Below are 23,257 nucleotides of genomic sequence, written 5' to 3'. Positions count from 1 at the left end.
GTCAATTCCTATTTCACTTCCCATTTTCTAGCTGGCATTTCCTAGTATTTCTCAATGATACAGAGGTGAAAGCTTCTCCTACATCCTTTCATGCTTCTCTGATACCCCGAATTGTCAAAATTCATGAAAAACTACAGTTTCCTTTGTTCACAGCTACTGTTGTTTGTTTTTCCTGACTCTTTCTTCATCTGTGATGTTTGTCTTTTGATGACCACTCATAAAAAAAAAGTGGGTGCTGCTAGAATCTATTGTTTCTTAGGAGCTACTATCTCTGAATTGATATAGAAAGACCAGAGAGAGAGTGAATAGCATTATTTCAAACAGCCCAACAACTGTCAGTTACTTTGTTTCAGTGTCTTTAATACTTCAATCCCTGGTGTTTATTGATGATTGACGCTCTGAAGGGAAATGGCAGGTACTGACCTAATTGTTCACGGCCTCTTCAACCTTCCTTTCTGTTCCACTCTCTCTCGGGCAGGTCCTCTCCCTAACTCTCACCTCCTCTCATCCCCAAGAATCTACACACATAGCTCTTAGCTCCCAAGAGCAAGATCTGACCTCCAAAAACAAAGATTTTTAGCGCGTATGACTCTTTCCTGTCCAGGATCAAAATTCAATAGTTCCATTTGGGTTATGATCAAAGATATTAGAGGAATGTAAACTGATGAGTTCATAATATAATCTTCCAAATTACATTGACAGGAAGCTATTTGCGCAGATGGTTTGAAGCCATAGCTGCTGCTTTTATGACTTGTCTTTGTGATGCAGTCAGTGTGCTGCTTTGTAGACATTAATTTTCTACAGAAAGAACCGCTCCAAGTTAGGCTGTGGCCTGCTTTTGCTTGTCAGAAATCACAGTCCTCTATATCTTTTACTCTATTTCAATGTGCCTTTTTTCGTGTTGTTTTTTGAGGGTAAGTAAATATGTCCTCTGGTCAATCTTGTAACTTCCCCAAGCAGAATACCTCTGGAGTCCTACAATGATTTTTTCCTTCCTCTCATAAAATTTTGCAGTATAACTTTTCTTGTTAAATATCTGTTTCTCCCACTATATTGTGAGAATTTTCAGTGCAAGTAATGTGTCTCATTTGTCTCTATATCCACCATGTGTAGTACAGTTAGTTGGCTTATGGTAAACGTTTAATAGATGTAGACCCTAAAAATATTTGCTAAATTGAAAAAAGAAAAAACTATTGCCCTAGGAAAGAGTCTCAAATAATTATATTAAACTGCTCCAAGACTCATGTGAATAAGTAATATAGCAAACCAGCCCCTTTGCAAGGAGCTGTGAAGGCCGCAGAGATGAACTGAGGATCATGTCACCCTTTTAGCAAAGTGCCAACAATGCAAATGGGAAAGCTGTGACACTGACTAGGACATATGGGGAGATTTCATGCAGGAGGCTGAATTTGAGTTTTTAAAATAGAAATGTATAATTTCTTTTTACTTGAAATGCAAGTGCTGTATGCATTCTATTAGACATTTTTCATTTTAATAACATTAATTTTTATCTGATCGCAAAATAATACATATTTATAGTATGATATTTGGGAATTACATAAAAGCACACAAAACTTACACACAAAAGGGAAACAAAACGCATAACCCATAACCCCAAGATAACCACTATTAGCATTCTGGCATATTTCTAGCCATTTTCTCCCTTAGGAATAGGCATATGTACTTTTTGTTCATTTTACAAAAATTAGGATGTATACTGCACATATCTTTTTGTAATCTGCTTTTTTTTTTTTTTTAGTTAATCTATTGCTAACTAATATTGTTAAAGTTTTTTCATGCTGGGGTTATTTTTTCAATGGCTTGAGAGTATTTTACAGTGTAAATATGATTAAGAATAGAGGCTCTGGGCCAGCCCCGTGGCTTAGCAGTTAAGTGTGCGCGCTCCGCTGCTGGCGGCCCGGGTTCGGATCCCAGGCGCGCACCAACGCACCACTTCTCCGGCCATCTGAGGCCGCATCCCACATACAGCAACTAGAAGGATGTGCAACTATGACATACAACTATCTACTGGGGCTTTGGGGGGAAAAAAAATAAATAAATAAAAATCTTAAAAAAAAAAAAAGAATAGAGGCTCTGAGTAAACACACCTCAGTTCAAAACTTATACCTTGCCCTCCCCAGAACTGTGGCACTGAACAGGTCACTCAACCTCTCTCTAACTCAATTTTTTCGTCTGTAAGATAAAACAAAAGGATCTAGCTTACAAGATTGTTTTAAGGAATAAATAAGAAAATATATAAAAAGCACTTAGCCCAGTGCTTGGCAAATAGTATGTGTCTAATAAATGATAGCTATTATTGTTTTTCTATATTTTATTTGACCAATTTCCTGGTAATGCCAAATTTTTATTATTAAACCAATACTGGAATAAACATACATCTAGGTAAATCTTTGCACATATCTATAATTATTACCTTGGAATAAATTCCTATGTAGAATTGATGAGTCAATGAATATCAGAAACTAAGATTTTTGATACAAGGATTACCCTCCAGCTACAATTTTCCTTCCAACCAACACTTTGTGAGTGTGCCTGGTTTCCCTCTTTTCTAAGAGGTTGTTTAAAGCTAATTGCACAGTATTTGTGGCCTTCATTGAGTTCAAACAGTCTTGGGGGAAAACCTACAAGCATGCATATTTTGTGGATGAGTAAACTGCCCGACATTTGTGTGATGACAGTGAAGGCTCCATTATATCATGTCCTGAAAGATTGGTTTGGAAAGTTTGCTTTCTCTTTCTCCTTTTTCTTTCAAAATACTCTGCATCAAAGAGTCCAAGTTATCCACTAGAAAATAATTCAGTTTGAGTTTTTATACTTTACCATTCTTTTAGGTGTGAGATTGTGTTCTATAAATGTGAAAGGATATATAGGGTCATAAGAGTTCCAGAATTGAATCAGGGTGACACCAAGCATTAGCCCTTATCTAGACATTTTTCTACTTGCTTTTTAGCATTATTTCAGGTACTCTGAAAATCCTGAAATTCAACTGCTTTGACAAAACAATAATGAGCTACATATTTCATTTTATTTTTATGTTAATTTATTGGTGTGAAATGTACTATCAGTTCCACTTCTGCATTCCAAACAAGCAATTTAACTTTGATCTGTTTAATTTGATCTATAGCTTTCCAGATGTTATTTTAGATAGGCAAGAATTTTTTTAATATTTTAACTGAATTTTCACTCATATGGTCACCTAGTATATCATTTGGGATCTGCTTTATGCTTTAATATCAATACTGCAATGTCTGAATTATGGATCTGAGGGATTACATTGATTCATGGTTTAATTTAGTATCATCATCCACGTAAATAAAGCAAATCTCATGTGTTGAAAGATCATTCAAAATAGGAATTGTTTCTAAATATGTGGATTTGATACTCATTTTATATTATTTTATGCACAAATACAACCACTGAAATTTTTGAGTATCTACTTTGGGTTAATTTTTAATGATCCTAATTCATTTATTTATTCAACAAATATTGAATGCCTACAATGCACTAGGCTCTTGGGATATAGTGACAAGTTTAGAAGTTTAAAAAATAAATATGGTGCCTAAGCTTTAATATATATGTTAACATATAATATATAAATATTAATGTATATTAATATATACATATATTCAGTAGATTATTTCACCTGGATTGCATGTTAATTTTTTAAAACTCCTAAAATTTCTATGAAGAATACAATGGAAGATGAAATTTTTTGAAGTTATTTAGATTTTCAGTTTCTTTTTAGAACATTACATATTACTATACAGTAAATTGTTATAAAATGCAAAAAAATGCAAGTGAATCTGAAGACACATTTTTAATTTGTGATTATTTAGGTAGAATAATCTTGATAACAGTTTTAAAATGAATAGTGAAATCAAGTTCACAACAAATTATCTGGTACCTTCATTTATATTTAAGATATAATTTAAAAATTTTTCTTAACCATCCTTTTCTCTTCCTTAGTGTGTACCCTGTTTTCCTAGATTTCATCTTGTTTTTCTTTCCTCTGTAATCTATCGATTCAAGAATTCTCCCTTTCAATGGGACTGTGGGTGGTCCTGAGAGCTGGTCCCAAACCCCCTGATCAGTAATTTAGTTTTAAGTTTTATTTTGTATTAAAAAAAAATGAGTGGAAAGCTGTATATGCTCCCATTTGAGATCTTCAGTGGAAAAACTACAAATTTAGTCTGGCTGCCAGTGCACCACTGGGGGTCTGCTGGAGAAAAAGAAAATGTAGCCCCTTGGGATCTTCCAATGAGTGTGACCGCTGTACAACCTGCCTTAATACTTAGGTTCAGTTCCCAGTGAAAAGTTCAAACAAGAGTGGTTCCTATTTGACATTTTTTTTCCCCATGGAAAATATTAGACACTAAGTAGGCCGAAGAGAATGAAGAGCCTTAATAGAAAAGATGGTGGAGGAAGTGAGTCAGTAAGGGAAACTTAATAGAAAAGAGACGAAAGAAAATTTCCAAAGTGATAAGAGAACATAAAAATACCTTGGGCTCCAGGAAAAAGGGACAGTGATTTTTGGCTAAGCCCATCGCTTCCTCCTCCCCATGTTTCTAGTCCACAATGCCTCTCAGCCTGACTATTGCAGTTGTCCTCCCACCTCCAAACTCCACTCTTAAGACCAGCCCTTCAACACATCGCTTCCCTAAACGAAGGCTTCAGGGGCTTCCTGCTAATTCCTGAATGAAGCACAAATGCCTTAGCTTAGTAAATCAGTGCTGGCCACAATCTAGATCTACCATCTGACCTTATCCCTCCCTCCTTTTTCCCTGTTCCCTTTTCTCCAGCCATTCGAGACTATTAATTTTGCCCCAAGCATACCTTCTTTTTTTGTGTGTGTGAGGAAGATTAGCCCTGAGCTAACATCCGATGCCAAGCCTCCTCTTTTTGCTGAGGAGGACTGGCCCTGGGCTAACATCCGTGCCCATCTTCCTCTACTTTATATGGGACGCTGCCACAGCATGGCTTGACAAGCAGCGCATCCGTGCACACCCGGGATCTGAGCCTGCGAACCCCAGGCCACCGAAGCAGAGCGTGTGCACTTAACCGCTACCCACCAGGCCAGCCCCCCAAGCATACCTTCTAATTTTCACATCTCAGATTGTCCGTTTGGCCTGGAAATGAAGGATCATCTTTGCCAGTTGAAATCCTACTGGAACTCTGAGACTCAATGGCTTCATGAAGCTTTCATAATCACAGCAGCCTAGAACAAGCCCTCCCTTCTCTAGACTCCATTATCACTTTGTACCTCTCCTAATGCCTCTTGCTAGCTGTTTGCACACATCTTAGTTTCCCTATAAAATCTTAAACTCCTTGTGGGGCAAAGAACACAGCTCTTCTTCCTTATTTCCTCCTTAGTGCCTAGTATGTTGTCTTCGTTACAGTACCTGAGTAATAAAAATGTGTTGGATGAATAATAGAAAGAAATCTCATTAAAATCAGGTAGTCTAACACAAATTTCACATTTTTATGCCTGATTTTGTAGTTTCTTCAATATAGAAATAAAAATAGACATGAGTGTTTGTTTTTGTTTTTGTTTTTTTTTAGGTTGTGGGTTTTTTTTTAGGTTGTGGGGGTTTTTTTGTTTTTGTTTTTTGTGAGGAAGATCAGCCCTGAGCTAACATCCATGCTAATCCTCCTCTTTTTGCTGAGGAAGACCGGCTCTGAGCTAACATCTGTTGCCAATCCTCCTCCTTTTTTTTCTCCCCAAAGCCCCAGTAGATAATTGTATGTCATAGCTGCACATCCTGCTAGTTGCTGTATGTGGGACGCCGCCTCAGTATGGCCGGAGAAGCGGTGCGTCAGTGCGCGCTTGGGATCCAAACCCAGGCCGCCAGTAGGGGAGCGCACGCACTTAACCGCTAAGCCACAGGGCCAGCCCGAGTGTTTGTTATTAAATGGAAACTTTTCAGGACCTGTAGCAGTGAAATTTATTCAGTGGGTGCAGCAAGAATAGAACTTCCCATCCTCACTTGATGTCCACGGGTATCTGAGCACTGCTGCCTAGTGCCCTAATCAATTACACTGTGGGAAGGAGGACTAAGTACTGCTGGGCCTCCTGAATTCCTTTTGGTAGATTTCCTCTTAGGAATGTAATGCCTTTCCTAATAAATTACATACATCTAATTGCCAATGATATTTAGATGCTTTTTAACAGTAGACCAAACACTGCAAATACTCAACTGATGATGCATGTGGGAAGAAGTGTTATGTTTTTCTCCCACTTCGCTTTTCTATGTGAACTAAATCCAGATGTATCTGAATTTTCATAATTCAAAGAAAATATCTTCGCCAACATTCTGAGAACAAATAGCTGCCAAGTGAAACCTGACAGCATATTCCTTGGTGACATTCAGTCATTAAAAGCTGTCTACACAGTGTGAGCAGCTACCTAAAACTGAACTCATATGCAAATGTGAACGAACACTCCTCAATTAAAATTACATTGTGTACATTAAAACTTTGTTTAGAGGCTATGGAATTCTCAGGAAAAATATGGCTGAACTTGACCTTAAGTACCTTGCCTCCTTATTTTTTTGTCATTCCCAGCTACTAGTCTCTCCAAAGAAAACAACTTTCTTGTTTCTTTTAGTTTTGTGTGTGCCCTGAGCTTTATTCCCCATTGCTGCTACAAAAAAACTGAAATGATTCCAAACACCGCTATTGTTTTTCTTTTTTTTTTTTTTTTCTGTAACTAATATTTAAACATCAAAGATACTCTGGTACTTTTATGTTGTAGAGTGCATATAAGACCAAATTTTCCCTAAAGGTATTTGCTATCCAGGATGCTTTGTTTGTTTGTTTGCTTTGTTTTTTTAGTCATTAGCCTTCTCTTTTAGAAGTCATCTAAATGGTAGCTTTTTGCTTGCATAGGATTACTGGTGATTGTGTGGAGGAAGAACTGGAGCTGGGGCCATATTAAAAGCAGGGAGATGAGTTAGGAGATTTTTTTAAAACATTTTATTAAGATATTTAAAAATTTAAAAAGCCCTCCCTTAATTATCCACCAAAAATCATATTGTGATAACCAATGACCTTGAGAAATTTTTAAATTTAAGCACTTTATAAGGGCTCCTCCTAAAACTAAAAAATAATCTTTCCATCAAAAGACTTTTATTATTATAGCAATTCCCATGTAAATTCTTAATGTATTTATTTTAAGGGCCTATTATGATAGCTCTTATAGAACGTTTTCAAAGTTTTATTCATTCTGTTAATTGGGAAAATGTTTCCTACAATTAGCCTTTGGTTGGCTCTTTTAAAAAATTATGTATGATATGAATGAAAATATTAAGTTTGTGTATCATATAAATATTTTTCCTAAAATATCAGTTTTATTTCTTTATACTTAGTAATCATATAGAACATTGTTTATTTTTATTTAAACATGTGTCCTAAAGAAGCAGTAATTATCATGTTTTGGAATACTTGTTCAGTTAAACTGATTTTCTTAGTTGCAGTTAGTGGGGAGGAGTGCAAAGAAGAAATATTTGATGTCCATGAAAGCTAAATATTACCAACAGTGGCAATACTATATGAATAAATATAAATGTGAATCAGGAGACTCAACTGGTAAAAGTTACAATAAATACATACTGGGAAAAAAACTAGAAAGAACAAAGACATTTTCTCATACATTCAACGTGTTGAAGGTGTTTCTAATTTGATATATGTGATCTCATAAGGAGAGTATATTAAATGAACTACATCCTCAAATTGCTGTTTTGTTGTTTATCAAAAGAAAAAATGAGGAATGGCAATTTAAGGTCAAAAATAATGCCACAAACCAAATTTAGCTTTAATTGCTAACTAGCCATAAGAAGGAATAAACTGTCAGCCAAGACCAAAGTTTTTTGATCTCACATTTCAACCTTCTTGTCCTCCAGATGAATGAAACAATCTTTTCTCAAATGTTCAACAGGCATTTTACCATTTGATAGGACAATTATTTTTAAGAAGGTTTAAAATATGATCTGGAAAATCACATTGACTCTATGTGGCATATTTGCTATTCTTAGCCTGGTTGAATAAGCTGGAAATGGATGAATAATGCAGGTTAGAAAGAAAACAGATGCTAAATATTACAAATAGGAAGGTTTTCCAACAATGAGACTTTCATTTTAGGACTAGATTTTTGTTGGCACTTTTGGCATTATGACGATTATTGTTTCTCTCTCCAGCTGTTACACATCTGTATTGAAGGTTGGGGCAATTGGCGTTGGTCAGAGCCCTTCAGTGTGGACCATGCCGGGACTTTTATTAGAACTATTCAATACAAGGGTCGAACTGCTTCACTCATCATCAAGGTTCAGCAACTCAGTGGAGTGCAGAAACAGGTAAGTTCCTTTGTGCTTATGACCTGGACAACTCTTAATTATTTGATGTAATTAATGGAAGGGAAACTTAAAGAAATGAAAGTAATTGATAATAAAAATCACAGTGGTATGGCTACTTATGCCTACTACTACCATGCACATGAACGCTTAAAAAGAGCTTATTGATGATCCTGATGATGATGATGGCTTCAACCCCTTGTCCCACATCTTTTACAAGAGCTGCTAACGAGCAGTAAAATTTACTGATTTTAGTTTCACCTCTTCTCCCTGTCACCACCTACCTTCTGGTGGAGGTGCTAATGAGCTGTGAAATGGCCAAGAGGCCTTTGTTGAAAAGGAAAAGAAGCAAGGGTGGTGAGGACTCTGGATAATCCAACAGTGGATAACCAGGAGTTGGTTCTCATACAAGTAAGAATAATCTTTGAGAAAGTGTTATGCTACTCACCCATGATGGAGTGGGCCTGGGTCTCTAGCAAGCTTTTCTTTTCCTAGGAGTTAATATTAACTGCAGTAAAAATTCATTGCAGTCTAACTCTTGGCATATAAAAGCTCAGCTCTCAGCACATATTTTTACGTATTTTATAAAACTTCCTTTTGGCTGTTTTTGAAGTTCTAAGACTGCAAAGGGAAAAAAAAGTATCTGACACTTTTTTGTATTCTTAAGATGTGAAAATGTGGTTTTTAAAAGATGTTTTTCAAGCGTGGAGCATATGACAAGAGTAGAAAGAAAAAAGGAAGTATTAAAATCTGAAAACTGGCTTCACTGCACACATAATAACTGGATTTGTCATAAGAGTTTTAACATATACATCTACATCTGGATTGTAACAGTCTATTCAGAGCTTATGTGAACTGAGGACATGATAGAAACAGCACTCAGTCCTTGGAAAAGGAAAAGGGGAGCTCTCCATATGGAGCAGCAGGGGCTACTCCATCGCTGTATGCCCGAGTAAGCAGGAAGCAACTGGGAGGTGAACAGTAGGACCCGTACCATATGCATTCTTGGTCTGCACGTAATCAAGGAGCTGGACTTCGTAGTCTCATTATTGTGGGCAACAGAAGTGAAAAGAGAACTATAGCAGAGGAGTCTCAGAACAGAAGCTTGGAAGAGTCTTCCCAATCAACTGACCATTCCTCCAAGTATTTGTTGTTTGCCTACAGTGGAACAGAGTAAAATGAGAGACATTAAGCATGTGACACAATCTTTGGTCTTAAATTGCAAATTTATGTAAACCCAACAATGTATACAACTGAGGGGAATTGAGGGGTTTCACTAAGAAGATATGACTTGAGCTGAGCTTTGGAAAATATGTAGAATTTGGATTAAGAGAGGGCATTGCAAGTAGGCAGTATAGCATAAACAAAGGTAAAAATATGGGACAATGGATCTTACTCAAGGACTCATGAGGGGACCAGCAGAACTAGTGTGAGCTTTGAGCTGGAAAGTCATAAGAACAAGAAGTATCACTGACTCCCATCTGCCCTCAGAACTCTGTTATATGGGTATGCTCTCAACAGATATCTGCCCAACAATACGTGCTGGTTTTCTGATTCTGTCACTCATGGTCTTTCAAGAATGCCTTATCCACCTTCCCATTCACAAGCATGCCTGGGAAATGGTCATTCAGCATCTGTTTGAATACTCTTGATGATGAGAGGCTCATTCCCTCACACGGCAGCCCCTTTCCATTATTGATTACTTCCAGCTTTTAGTGAAGTTCTTTCCTAATTTTGAGCCAAAATCTGTCATCATTCACCCAGTTTTTACCATTTGTCAGAACTTGTGAGGTGTATACAACAAGCACACAACCACTTATTGCAAGGACTCCACAAGTTACCTCTCCTCTATACTACCGCCCTTCAAAAACATGAGGGAAGCTAGGCTATTTCCCCTTAGTTTCCTTCTCTCTAGGCCAGTGGGTCTCAAACTTGAGTGTATATCAGAATCCCCTGGAGGGCTTGTTAAAACACAGATTTCTTGGTCCCACCCCCAGAGTTCCAGATTCAGTAGGTTTTGGGTGTGACATGATAATTTATATTTCTAACAAGTTCTCAGGGGATGCTGATGTTCCAGGGGCCACACTTCGACTACTATAGCTCTGGTCTAAACTTTCCCAATTCATTCCACTCTTTTGCGTGTGGTTGCTAGAATATTTACCAATTATGGTATACTGTTGGAATGGCGGGGTCCTCCCATGGAGAAATGGTTTTCATGGTATGTTCTGGTGGTTAAGATCATAGGCAACTGGCTGTATCCCCTTGCCAGCTGTGTAATCTTCAGCAAGTTATTTAATCTTTGTGAATCACTTTCCTCATCTGTAAAATTGGGATAGTAGTAATGCATTTCTCACGAAGTTAGTGTGAGGATTAAATAAGTTTGAATATGTCAGGTGCTTGCAATGTGCCTGGCCCACTATCATAACCCAATAAACTTTAGTTACCATTACAATAATGGAATATTCCCAGGCATGAGTAACACTAGTTGGACTTTTTTGTGTAACCACAATAGTGCCTCACTCTTGTACGGATGTTATGTATTTTCAAAGAATGATATTAAATTTCAGGGATAAATTAATATGTACAATGTTCCTGAGAAGATATATACATTGCAACAGTATACCATAAATTGAAAGAGTTGGTGATGAAAAAAAAATTTTTTTTTAATCTCACAAAATGTTAGCTATCTTTTTTTTTTTTTCTGATTGTGAAAGTTTTCCCAGCCCTACTATTTATTACCTATATGATCTTAGGTAAATTTCTTAACCTTTCCATGCTTCATATTCCTTTTGTAAAAGAAAGCACCCAATATATATTAGTTTACTATTATTTTTATGTTAACTGTTATAAAACATTTCTGAAAACACAGAAAAGTCTAATGAAGAAAATAAAAATTACCCATAATTCTACCACCCAAAAATAAATACTATTGTTACTTTGGTATGTTTTTTCTACTCTTTTTTCCTATTCAGATATTTTTTTAACCAACTTGAGATCTGATTGTGATTAGTTTTTCAACTTATTTTTTTCACTTAACATTATATAATGCTTATCTTCTCATGTTATCTAAAATTCCTGAAATTATCCTTTTACTGGTTGCATAATAATTTACCATATGGTATATTGAAATACATTTAGACATTCCCTTGTTGTTGGACTTTTAGATAATTTCTAATCTGTTGCCATAATAAATCTTTAAATAAATATCTTTGTGTATAAATATATGTCCAAATTTCTGAGTCTGTCCTTAAAATAATTTGCTATGAAATTTAATTATTTGAGCAAAGGGTATGAATGTTTTTGCGGTGCTTGATGCATATTCCCAAACTAAGAAAATGTATTTTATTCTTTAACAAAAATTCATTGTTTTGTCTTACCGGATTCTTATTAGGGCTACACTAACCTTTTAAATAACTAAATATATATTTGTCCCAAAACTTCTGCCGAATTTCTAAGTTTTTCACACCATTAGCATTTTTTAACAATCTTGATTTTGTAAAAAGGGGTTCAGATCAGGACTAACAAAAAAAAATTTCCATACATTACAAGTTTAAGGAATTCTTTTAATCATCCTCTCTGTTAATGTTAAATACACAGATTTTAAGGCATCTGGTGCCAAATCACATTTCAGAATTTTTCCACATGTTATTTGTACTGTTGAGGGTTAATAATCCTTTTCTGTAAGGACTGCCTCTCACACTTTTCTCTGCTTCTACTCTATTTATAATAAATATTCTTAAAAAAAAAAAAAGTAGAATCTGGCCAAACGGGAAAGGACTACTTGGAGAGCAATGAGAGCATAAGTAGCCCTCCCACTGCATTTACCTTTCTAAAAGGAAGGGTCATCTTCTCCCACAAGAACTGGGCAAGTCCATTTTACATTCCCCCTGTCATGGAAGGCACAAAACTTATATTTTGAGTTTTAGCATTTCTTGTCCTAGTAAAATGAGATTGATGTCTATATTAGGGCCACTTAGAAAACTTAGCAGAGGGTCGGCCCTGTGGCTTGGTGGTTGAGTGCGCGCACTGCGATGCTGGTGGCCCGGGTTCGGATCCCGGGTGCGCATCGAGGCACCACTTCTCCGTTCATCCTGAGGCCGAGTCCCACATACAGCGACTGGAAGGATGTGCAGCTACGACACACAACTATCCACTGGGGCTTTGGGGGGAAAAATAAAATAAATAAAATCTTAAAAAAAAAAAAAAAAAAAAAAAAAAAACTTAGCAGAGTAGTGAAAAGTGGAACACAGAAACAGCAATTCATTTAAACTAGAATGAAGCAAATGGAAAGTGGTTTATACTGAACCCAGGTAATACTGACAGGCTCCGCAGACCACCATGCCAACTTCAAACCAACTGCCACATGTGTACAAGTTGTGAAAAACCTTTCTAGTCAGTGATTTTTAGCCTCTCATCTCTCTTTCTCTTCACCCGCCCTCCCTCACACACACACACACACACACACAAGCAAAAATTTATAATGTGTTTTTCGATTGGGTTTATTTTTTTATTGTTGGAGTAGATTAACTAACTAACATTCAGATTAGCTCTAGTTAAAGTACATCAGAGACACAGGATTTCCTCAATTAGCCAGGATAGGAAGGAAGATAGAAACCAAGCTTCCAGAAGAACTTCATGGATTTCTGCCTCCCTCACATCTTGGCTTCTTTCCTTCTACCCCACCTGGGCCTGGAAATTTGCAGTAAACTGCAGCTGCCTAATTAATTACTAAACCCCGTTTGGGGAAGTGAATGTGTGCAGCTCCCTGATGTACCTTAACCACAGTAATATGCCCCTGGATAATGGAGAATTGGCTAAAGCTCATCTGAAGAATGATGTTTGCTTATCTGTACCCTGCCTTTCCTATATCTCTCTCATTTCTCCAACTGAATGAAAACTGATCACATATAAAATTTCTCAGGAATTGTGTACCTTATACAACTACTGATGTACACATATTGGCTTCCATTTCCCATCCCTTCATTGAGGAAAGTTTTACCACTCTAAAAACTTAAATGTCTATATGTATGTATGTATATATATTTGTATCTTTATACATACACTTTCAATCATGGTTAAGATATCATTTTCCAGTGCATCTGGTGCTCTGGACTTATGCTTTAATATCACTATTCTTGGCACTGATCTAATAAGAGTTCTGAAACCTGCTAAGTAAAATCATATGTGGAAGTCTTCACTACACATCTTTGTGGCTTTGAGGAAAGAGGGGAATTAGTGTGAAACCTGGAAATATGTATTAAAGAGAAACCCTACATTAAAAAAAATTAAGTAGCTGTCTTCAACTGATAAATTAATCTTGAAATTCTAACCATAATTTTCAAAATAAAGGCATTGTAAATGTTGCAGCTTTGAAGAAAAGCAGACATGGCTCTCACTGAAGCCTGCATGGGAGCAGCCATAAAGAGCACCACTCTGAGGAGTAGCCATTTTGGATTTTCCTTCCCTGGCCACTTTTAAGGGTTCTCTTTTTATCAAATTTGAAAGCCTATTTAACAGGCTTTCCAGCTGAAAATGAAACTATAAAAATACACCAAGAGGATCTTTGTCTTTAAACAAAGTCAGTCCCAGATGGTTGCAGAGATTCTGCGGTTTCTGTGAGAGACAGCAAAATTCTCTCCTAAATCTCATGGGGCCCAAAGGTTCTGAAGCAAGAGCAGTGTGCATACATTGCCAGGTCTGGGCATATCCAGAATAAGAACAGAGTTAAATACTGCCTCAGAACTTCCAAATGTTTATTTAAAGTTCGGTGATGCTCTGGCATCATAAGACTTATCTTGAGTGTCTAGTAGCCCCTAGCATATACTAAAGAAAAGCTTGTTTGCTAATTTAGGACTCATAGATCAGTTGACTTTTATGTTTGTTATTGTGAAAACATTGTTTTTAAAGATTATAATGGCCGGAGTATCTAAGGGAAATATAACAGTTAAGCACAGCTTGGTTTTTACAGATGTGTTCCTTCTAAAGAAAATTCAAAGGAATAGATAGTTGGAAAATAAATGTTTAAGAAAACGCTAAACCTTACTATTCGAATAATGCAAGTTGAAACAACAATGACAATTTTTGGTCTGTCAATGTAGCAGGTTTGTTTTGGGTAAATAATAGTTCATTCATAAATAGTTATTCATATTTATTTGTGTAAAAAATTTTTTAAAAATGAGGGTTACAAAGTATTCTTAATGACGTAGGAAAATGTATCAATTAGGATGCTTTCAACTTGAAGTTACGAAATGGGCTTTTTAATCTTCATAGCAAGTTAATGAGGCAGATGCTATTATTATTCCTATGTTACATTTATTATCTCACATAACAAGAAGGTTTAAGAAGGCAGGTTCGGTGTTGGTTAATTAAGCAACTCAGTGCTGTATCGGCTTCTCTGCCATCCTCTTCGATTTGCCTTCCTGGTCTCAAGATGGCTACAAAAGGATAAATATATCCTCTCACAACATCTTCCATGACAGAAGGGAAGGAGGGGTTTTTCTTAAATTGTCTCCCTTGTTATCAATGAGTAAAATCTATCCCAGAGCCTTTTATCAGTCTTCCCTTTTCATATTATTAGCCAAAACAGAGTCCCATGTTCACCCCTAAACTAATCATTGGCAAAAGAGGAATGGAATTACCAGGATAGCTTATTACCAATTATGGTGTAGCCTCTGGGGGCCGTGGGAGGTGTCCACCTTGCCTGAGCACTTCACTGCTTTTTGAGACCTAAACCAAATCGGTGTTTTTAATAGAGAAGAGGAGGGCCCAGCTGTTTGGAATAGAACCAGTAGTGTTTGCCACGTTTACGTTATGATGGGCAGACTTTATTCTCTTTTTTATAGTTTTTAAGTTTTCTTAATTAGTAGGTATTAATTTAATGAGAGATGGACTGTCAGGGTGATTATTAATACACACTCTGAGCCAGACAATCTGGGTAACATTGGGCAAGTTATTCAACATTTTTTTGCCTCCATTTTCCCCTTGTTAAGACAGGGAGTCATAGTAGCACCTATTTTATAAGGTTGCTATGAGATTAAAAGAGTTAATTTGTGAAAATGTTTTGTATTAGTCAGGGTTCTCCAAAGGAACAGAACCAGTGGGGTGGGTGGGTGGGTGGGTGTGTGTGTACATATATATGTATGTAGAGAAGGAGAGGGAGAGATTTATTATAAATTGGCTCACATGATTATAGAGGCTGAGAAGTCCCAAGATCTGCCATCTGCAAGGTGGAGACCCAGAAGAACTACCCTGATAGGGAGTTCCAGTTCAAAAACCAGCAGGCCAGAGACCCAATAAGAGCCCATGTTTCAATCTAAGTCCAAAGACCAAAAAAGACCAATATCCCAGCTCAAGCAATTAGGCAGGAGTTCCCTCTTAGTCTCTTTATTCTATTCACGTCTTCAGTTGATAGGATGAAGTCCACCCACATTAGGGAGGGCAGTCAGCTTTACTCAGTCTACCAATTCAAATGTTGATCTCATCCAGAAACAGCCTCACAGACACACTCAGAGTAATGTTTGACCAGGGGCTGGCCCCATGGCTTAGCGGTTAAGCGCACGCGCTCCGCTACTGGCGGCCTGGGTTCCGATCTGGGGCACGAACCGACGCACCGCTTCTCGGGCCATGCTGAGGCCACATCCCACATACAGCAGCTAGAAGGCTGTGCAACTGTGATGTACAACTATCTACTGGGGCTTTGGGGGAAAAAAAAGGAGGAGGATTGGCAATAGATGTTAGCTCAGAGCCAGTCTTCCTCAGCAAAAAGAGGAGGATTAGCATGGATGTTAGCTCAGGGCTGATCTTCCTCACAAAAAGAAAAAAAAAAAAGAATAATGTTTGACCAAATATCTGTGCACTCCATGGCCCATTCAAGTTGACATATAAGGTTAACCATCACATGCTTAGACCTATAAATAGGCTATATATATATATATATATATATAAAAGTTATTTTTATTTTATAATCTGGAAAAATATTACAAATAAAGAAATCTAGATGTGAGAGTCCTATTTTCCCCAATCATGGTAAATATTCATATTACAGAAGGATTTGCTTTCTAAAAGTGTTTATTTCATAAGAATAAATTTTGCATTATCTTTTCAATTTCAACCACCTTGAGATATTTCTTAATGCCCGTTATGAACTGTGCTCTTAACTGGATGAAAAGTTGGATAATCCCTGGGTTTAATGGATAATTCTTTGTGTTTTATAAAGATACAAGCATCTACACTGTAAGAAAAACCTGAATAAAATAAAATATAAGTATCTGAGTTAAACGATGTTTGTATCATCAGTTTATACAGAGATCTGTTACTGCATAAGAATGCAGTAAACCCTTGGAAATCAGCTTCGGGGAACGGATTGATCACAGTTGTCTTCTGAGCTGCGAGAGCTGAAGTCTTGTTTTCTGTCCCTGTTCTTTTGGACTGCTACATTTATTGATACCTCCTCCTGGTCAGTCTCTTCTCTCATGGCTTCAGCAACGCTTTCTCCCGATTCATCTCCACACTCCTGCACCCATTCTCCTCTGGCCCTTTCTCTTGCTTCTCACCCCATGTCTGCCCCTAAAGTGTTGTGCAGTTCCTGGGTTTGAGCCTCCACCCTCTTTCTCAGGTAAACTATCTTTTGTCCGTGCGCATTTGCAAGGCTTTTATTTCACAAGTCTTTTATTTCCAGGCCCACCTTCACTCTCAAGCACATGACCAGTATTTCTAGCTGGACGTGGACCCCACCTATGTGTCTGTCTTTTAAATACTGCAAATTCAACGTGACCAGAGCAAAATCCCTTCTCTCCTTCCGAGCCTCTTTTTCTTCTTGTGTTCTTTAAATAAGCTAATGACTTCATTTTCTTTCCATTGAAATCAACATAGTTTACTCTGCACAATTCCCAATTCATGAAATCTGAATTGATGAAATCTGAATTGATGATTTATTGTCTTTTAGATTATCATCTGTGGAAGACAGATCATCTGTAGTTACTTGTCTCAAAGCATAGAACTAAAAGTCGTTCAGCATTACATTGGTCAAGATGGACAAGCTGTGGTTCGAGAACATTTTGACTGCCTCACAGCCAAAGAGAAATTGCCTTCATACATACTAGAAAACAGTGAACTGACAGAGTTGTGCGTGAAGGCCAAAGGAGATGAAGATTGGTCAAGAGATGTGTGCCTGGAATCCAAGACCCCTGAGTATAGCATTGTCATTCAGGTATGAGAAGTAGTATAATCTAGAATAGAGCAGCTTTATTTTTTTTTTTTTTTAAAGATTTTATTTATTTATTTTTCCCCCAAAGCCCCAGTACATAGTTGTCTGTCATAGCTGCACATCCTTCTAGTTGCTGTATGTGGGACGCGGCCTCAGCATGGCTGGAGGAGTGGTGCCTCAGTGCGCACCCGGGATCCGAACCCGGGCCGCCGGCAGCGAAGCGCACGCACTTAACCGCTAAGCCACGGGGCCGGCCCTAGAGCAGCTTTAAAATTAAAAATTTCTAATTATGTTCTTTATTCAATACAGCACTTAATTTATTAAAAAGTGATATATACAAAAGAGGAGAGATCTGCGGGCCAGCCCAGTGGCTTGGCGGTTAAGTTCATGCTCTTGCTTCGGCAGCCCAGGGTTCGCAGGTTCAGATCCCTGGTGCGCACCGACACACCACTTGCCAAGCCATGCTGTGTCGGCGTCCCATATAAGGTAAAGGAAGATGGGCACAGATGTTAGCCCAGGGCCAGTCTTCCTCAGCAAAAAGAGAAGGATTGGCATCGGATGTTAGCTCAGGGCTAATCTTCCTCACCAAAAAAAAAAGAGAGAGAGAGAGAGAGAGGAGCTCTGACATAATATAAAAAGGCCTTGAACATTACTTCTCAAACTGTTTCCTCCCCATCCCATGACAACACGATTGTATCGGTTCCAGTAGTTCTTATAGCCAAGATGCTACACCTCCCAGATGGAGGCAAGCTGTATCTTGAAAAAGATTCTGATGCACCAGGGCTTGGCAGGGGTGGGGGTGGGCGTGCGGTGGAGAAGGATGTCATCCCCACTTGAGAATCTTGGTGATGGTCTGTTATTTTTTTATCTCTTCCTCAGTCTCCACCATGATCACTTTCATTCCCAAAGGACAAATCCTCTCTTGCCTTCTCCCATTCAGTCTTGTATCAATTTCTCCTCATACAAATCCTTTTGTCTTTATGGAAGGAACTGGCCCCATTGACTTACTGCACATTCACTTTACGCTATAATGAAATCTTTTTTGCTTAGTTATTCTTATTTTTAAACGGCTTTTTTCTGTAACTTCAGACTTTTTAATCCTCTAAACTGATGTTATATCTGTGCCTTATTTTGATTGATTAGTAAACTGTTCGGTATTTAATAGGACCCTTTCCTATCTCATGTGCAGGTGCCGTCTTCAAACAGTTCCATTATTTATGTCTGGTGCACAGTTTTGACTTTAGAACCCAATTCTCAAGTGCAGCAACGAATGGTGAGTGCTTTCCAATCCTAAAATATGGTATATGACCCTGACCTTCCCTGTTCTGAAATAAATTAAGGTCAGAGTGACCCAGAGATGAGATTTATTACAAGTTTGTTTCAGCTTCAAACAGCTGGAATACTGCAACAAAGCAAATATGAAAGTTGTTCTGTCCTTTTATTTTTATAGATTGTGTTCAGCCCTCTTTTTATCATGAGGAGTCATCTTCCAGACCCCATTATCATACATTTGGAGAAAAGGAGTCTGGGATTGAGTGAAACACAAATTATTCCGGGAAAAGGGCAGGAAAAACCACTGCAAAACATAGAACCTGACCTTGTACATCACCTGACATTTCAAGCAAGGTACTGGAAAAGTCCTTACATTTTCCTAAGAGAAATTCAGTAGAAAAATAACCTTGTACTATTGAGGGGGAGGGGGAGAATCAAGTTTTTTTATATGACTTATCTTATGAGAATGTTATTTTTAAATTGCCATGCCTAGTATTCTCTTATTCTCTTCTATAGTTTTAAATAAAATTCAGCCTCTTTCATTAAGCTTAGAAATAAGAGGGATCATCAGAAAATTTAGTTGAGACAATTTCTCTTGTGGAAGAAGAGAGAGAGATCTCATCCAAGTGTGGTTGGGGGAGAAGGGGAAGGAAGAGGAAAAGCCAGCACCCAGATCCAAAAACTGTTTTATCAATCCCTAAATCACCAAAAATTTACTCAATCTCACAAAAAATTATTGTTCTGTAATACTTTGTAGTTAGATTGTTTTCAATAAATTGTAGACCGCTTTAGAAATCTGATATTTATTCTTGTTTTTTTCTTTCCATTTCCTAGAGAAGAAGAAGATCCTTCACATTGTGCTGTTCCCATCTCAACATCCCTCATTAAGCAAATAGCCACTAAGATACACCCTGGAGGCACAGTTAATCAGATCCTGGATGAATTCTATGGGCCAGAAAAGTCCCTTCAACCCATATGGCCCTATAATAAAAAGGATTCTGACAGGTAATGTTCTCCAGCATTCTTTTTCTACAGACATTTCTCAATATTAAGAAATAAAGGACCATTCACAAAAATGTTAGATACCATAAAAAGTGGTTTAAAGAAAGAAGATATTTGCATGTATCTGTCAGATTCCAACCTTTTATCATCTAGTAGACGTTAGATTGCTTTACTTATGATCCAGAACATAATTGCATGAAAGGTTCTTTCTCCTGGATGCACATTTAGCATTGGATGACTCTGGTGTAAAGAGGTGTCATATAGGAGCGTGGTGTGTGTGTGGAATCCTTAAACATATTTCATGAATACTGAGGTCATCGTATTTCATTGAGTCTCTTGGATGTGGTGTTTGGAACAGGAATGAACAGCTGAGTCAGTGGGATAGCCCAATGCGAGTGAAGCTGTCAGTCTGGAAGCCATATGTTAGAACCCTGTTGATAGAACTTCTACCCTGGGCCCTGCTTATCAACCAATCCAAGTGGGACCTCTGGCTATTTGAAGGAGAGAAGATTATTTTACAGGTTCCTGCTGGCAAAATTATTATCCCTCCTAATTTTCAGGTACTCTAACTTTCTTTAACCAATATGAATTCTTTTCTTTCAACAAGTAGCTTTTATTCTGAGGTTGCTTTTGTGTTCTTAGAATGAATCAGTTGTGGAAAACTATCCTCTTAGATGCATGTGTAAGGGGCATGGAATGTTCTTTGATATTCAAAGACGTTTCAGATGGTTTTTTTTTTGCCCATCAGCAGTATTCACGCTTGAGTTATCGTTAAATTCAGTAACTTGTACTAGTTACATTCTCATTTCCATTGTGTACAGGATATGCGACATGTATTAGGATTGGCCTACTCAGGATATATTAAGGATATGGAGCCGTCCATATTCTGTGCTTACCCACCCCTTAGATATTTTTGTGGTTCTTACCCATCTTGCAGATCGCAGAGAATTTTTGTAAGATGAGGATTTCTGAGCAACCATTTTCATCAGGCCCCCCTTTCCTTTATAAGTGGACTAGGAGGGATGTCCATAATCATGATGTCCACCCAGTTGTTGATAATAACAACGTGGAATCATTACTGATGCAGGGGCAAAAAACCTAATTGCAAAACAAAACTTCACAGGAAGATTTTATATTCCATCATAAGAGAATTTTCTTGATAAGTTTGGCCCATTTTAAGAAGACACATAAATCTATAAGAAAATAGAGTACAAGGAACTCCTAAATAAAATGTTTTTCTGATAGGGAATAATTTGAGAGTCGTTTTTTTGAGCTTCAGTTCATAAGCATCTTTATTCAATTGTATTTTTCCTTTTTTTTTTTAATCGGATGATGTTACCTTATGGAATTGGAATGTTGACCTACATGGACCTAATGTTGTGTACTATACTTTTGTCAAATGAAATGAAACCTTTAGTTTTTAAATCTTTGGTATTTACAGGGTAGTCACAATTGGAGTTTGTTTTTTTTTTCCCCCATTCCATAAATATGAATTCTAGTGTGAATCAAAGAAAACATTGGGATCTAAAATAAAATATATGTTGCCGTTACAAAAAATAATAATAATAAAGAGATTTGGTTGCCTGAGTAGACCTATTATGTAATATAAAAAATTCCTGTCAATTGAGGTAAAAATATCAAAGTTAAGAAAAATATTTCATAACTGAGGCATTATTTTTCCAGGAAGCTTTTCAAATTGGAATATACTGGGCAAATACAAACACTGTGCACAAGTCAGTAGCAATTAAACTGGTCCATAACCTGACATCTCCAAGGTGGAAAGATGGAGGTAATGGTGAAGTTGTGTCATTGGACGAAGAAGGGTTCGTTGATGCCGAAATAAGACTTGGTGCTTTCCCAGGACATCAGAAGGTAGGCTCAAAGTCTCTGTGGCTCAGAAGAAATAGCTTGCTATCCCCTCAACCTGTGTAAAATGAATCTACCCCTTTCTTTTTAAATCTCTTTTTGGTATTACTTGTTCTAGACAATTTGTAACAGTGAAACACGTGATTTCTTAGACCTCTCTCTTTTACAGGTTTTTTTTTCCTTTACCAGTGATAAAAGCTGTGTCACATAATTTATCCAATAACCGCTCTATTTCAAAACACTCAGCAGTCACTTGATATATCGTATGTGAGGGAAAAATGAACTTATTCTAAAATATCCACAAATTATACTTGGCCTCCTTTTTGTAGAGCAGGAAGTAGAGTTGCTAACATTCTGAGCACTGAGTAAAAGGGTAAAGGTTCCTGCAGCAAAGTTTCTGTTCCTGGAAAGGGCATCCTGAGCAAAATGATGTGGGTGAACTCTGATCTTCCCATAGAACCAGTGTTATAACAGGGAGTTATATGTTTGAATAGGGAACTGGTACCCATGTTTTTAAAGATATGAATACAAAAAACATAATCAGTTATTTAACTAATATGAATGGTGTGTGCTTTTCAGCATAAATCTTTTCTAACATCTATGAAAACCAATGAAGTTAAATAATATAGTAATGAATCACATTAAACTGTATGTATGAAAGTACAATATCATAGTGTACCATGTAGGGGTCTCATGCTGTACTTAATAATATCTTTGTTGTTTTAGCTGTCCCGAATCAGAAAAAAAAAAAAGGCATACGTCATCAGAGTAGGATAATTCAGAATGGCCTTTCTCTAGGGAGAAGTTAGATCTTGACAGGCATCTTTGAAGAACCTCTTGAGAAAATTTAGGGTCATTTGGTGACTTTTTAAAAATAAATTTCTCTGATACAAAGAAGTTGGTCTTTCTTCAATATTCAAGGCTGGTATCCATTTCCTCAAAGTTGTCTGGGCAACACATGTTTATGCTCTGCTGGCCAAAATACCGTAACATGGGTGTAAATGGCAAAGAGCTGTAAGCTCTTTGTGAATCACCCAAAGTTAAATAGTTGTAAGTTGAGAACTACCATCAAAACCTGGAAAAAATGTTATGATATACAGTCAAACACCCAGTACCTCCAACAGCTTACAAAGTGGCCACAGCAAGTGCTGAATAGATGTTTGTGAATGAATGAATGAACTGCTGGAAAATATACATATTATTATATATATTTATATCTCATTATTCTTTAGTAGTGATTCTCAGACTTTTTAGTCTCAGTACCCCTTTATACTCTTAAAAATTATTGAGGACCTCCAAAAACCTTTTTTTTTTAATGTGGGTTATATCTTTTGATATTTATCAAATTAGAAATTAAAACAAAAAAAATTTTTAAAGACAAGAATAGATAAGCATACATTCCATTAGCCATGACAATGATCACATCATATGTCATATAACCTCTGCAAAACTCTACTGTACACTCATGAGAGAATTAGAGTGAAAAAGACAAATAGCATCTTAGTATTATTATAAAAATAGTTTTGACCTTTGGACTTCCTGAAAG

At 37.1% G+C, this 23,257-nt stretch overlaps 1 protein-coding gene across 8 annotated transcripts in view; it reads left to right on the top strand.

Annotated features, from left to right (window-relative positions):
* Positions 1-23,257, top strand: part of VPS13B (vacuolar protein sorting 13 homolog B) — a 741,189-nt gene that overhangs the window by 666,626 nt on the left and 51,306 nt on the right. For all 8 annotated transcript variants that reach the window (XM_087447588.1, XM_087447586.1, XM_087447584.1 and 5 more), the window contains 7 exons: positions 8,214-8,369; positions 17,311-17,574; positions 18,761-18,844; positions 19,022-19,197; positions 19,678-19,848; positions 20,204-20,405; positions 21,529-21,717. In XM_087447588.1, the coding sequence (XP_087303714.1) occupies positions 8,214-8,369; positions 17,311-17,574; positions 18,761-18,844; positions 19,022-19,197; positions 19,678-19,848; positions 20,204-20,405; positions 21,529-21,717 (1,242 nt within the window). The remainder of the gene's footprint in view (positions 1-8,213; positions 8,370-17,310; positions 17,575-18,760; positions 18,845-19,021; positions 19,198-19,677; positions 19,849-20,203; positions 20,406-21,528; positions 21,718-23,257) is intronic.

Source organism: Ceratotherium simum, chromosome 23 (assembly GCF_057802395.1).
Source record: "Ceratotherium simum simum isolate JZ-2026a chromosome 23, ASM5780239v1, whole genome shotgun sequence".
NCBI classification, from domain to species: domain Eukaryota; kingdom Metazoa; phylum Chordata; class Mammalia; order Perissodactyla; family Rhinocerotidae; genus Ceratotherium; species Ceratotherium simum.
Note: the sequence above shows the minus strand (reverse complement) of the source record. Positions and strands in the feature narration are given on the sequence as shown.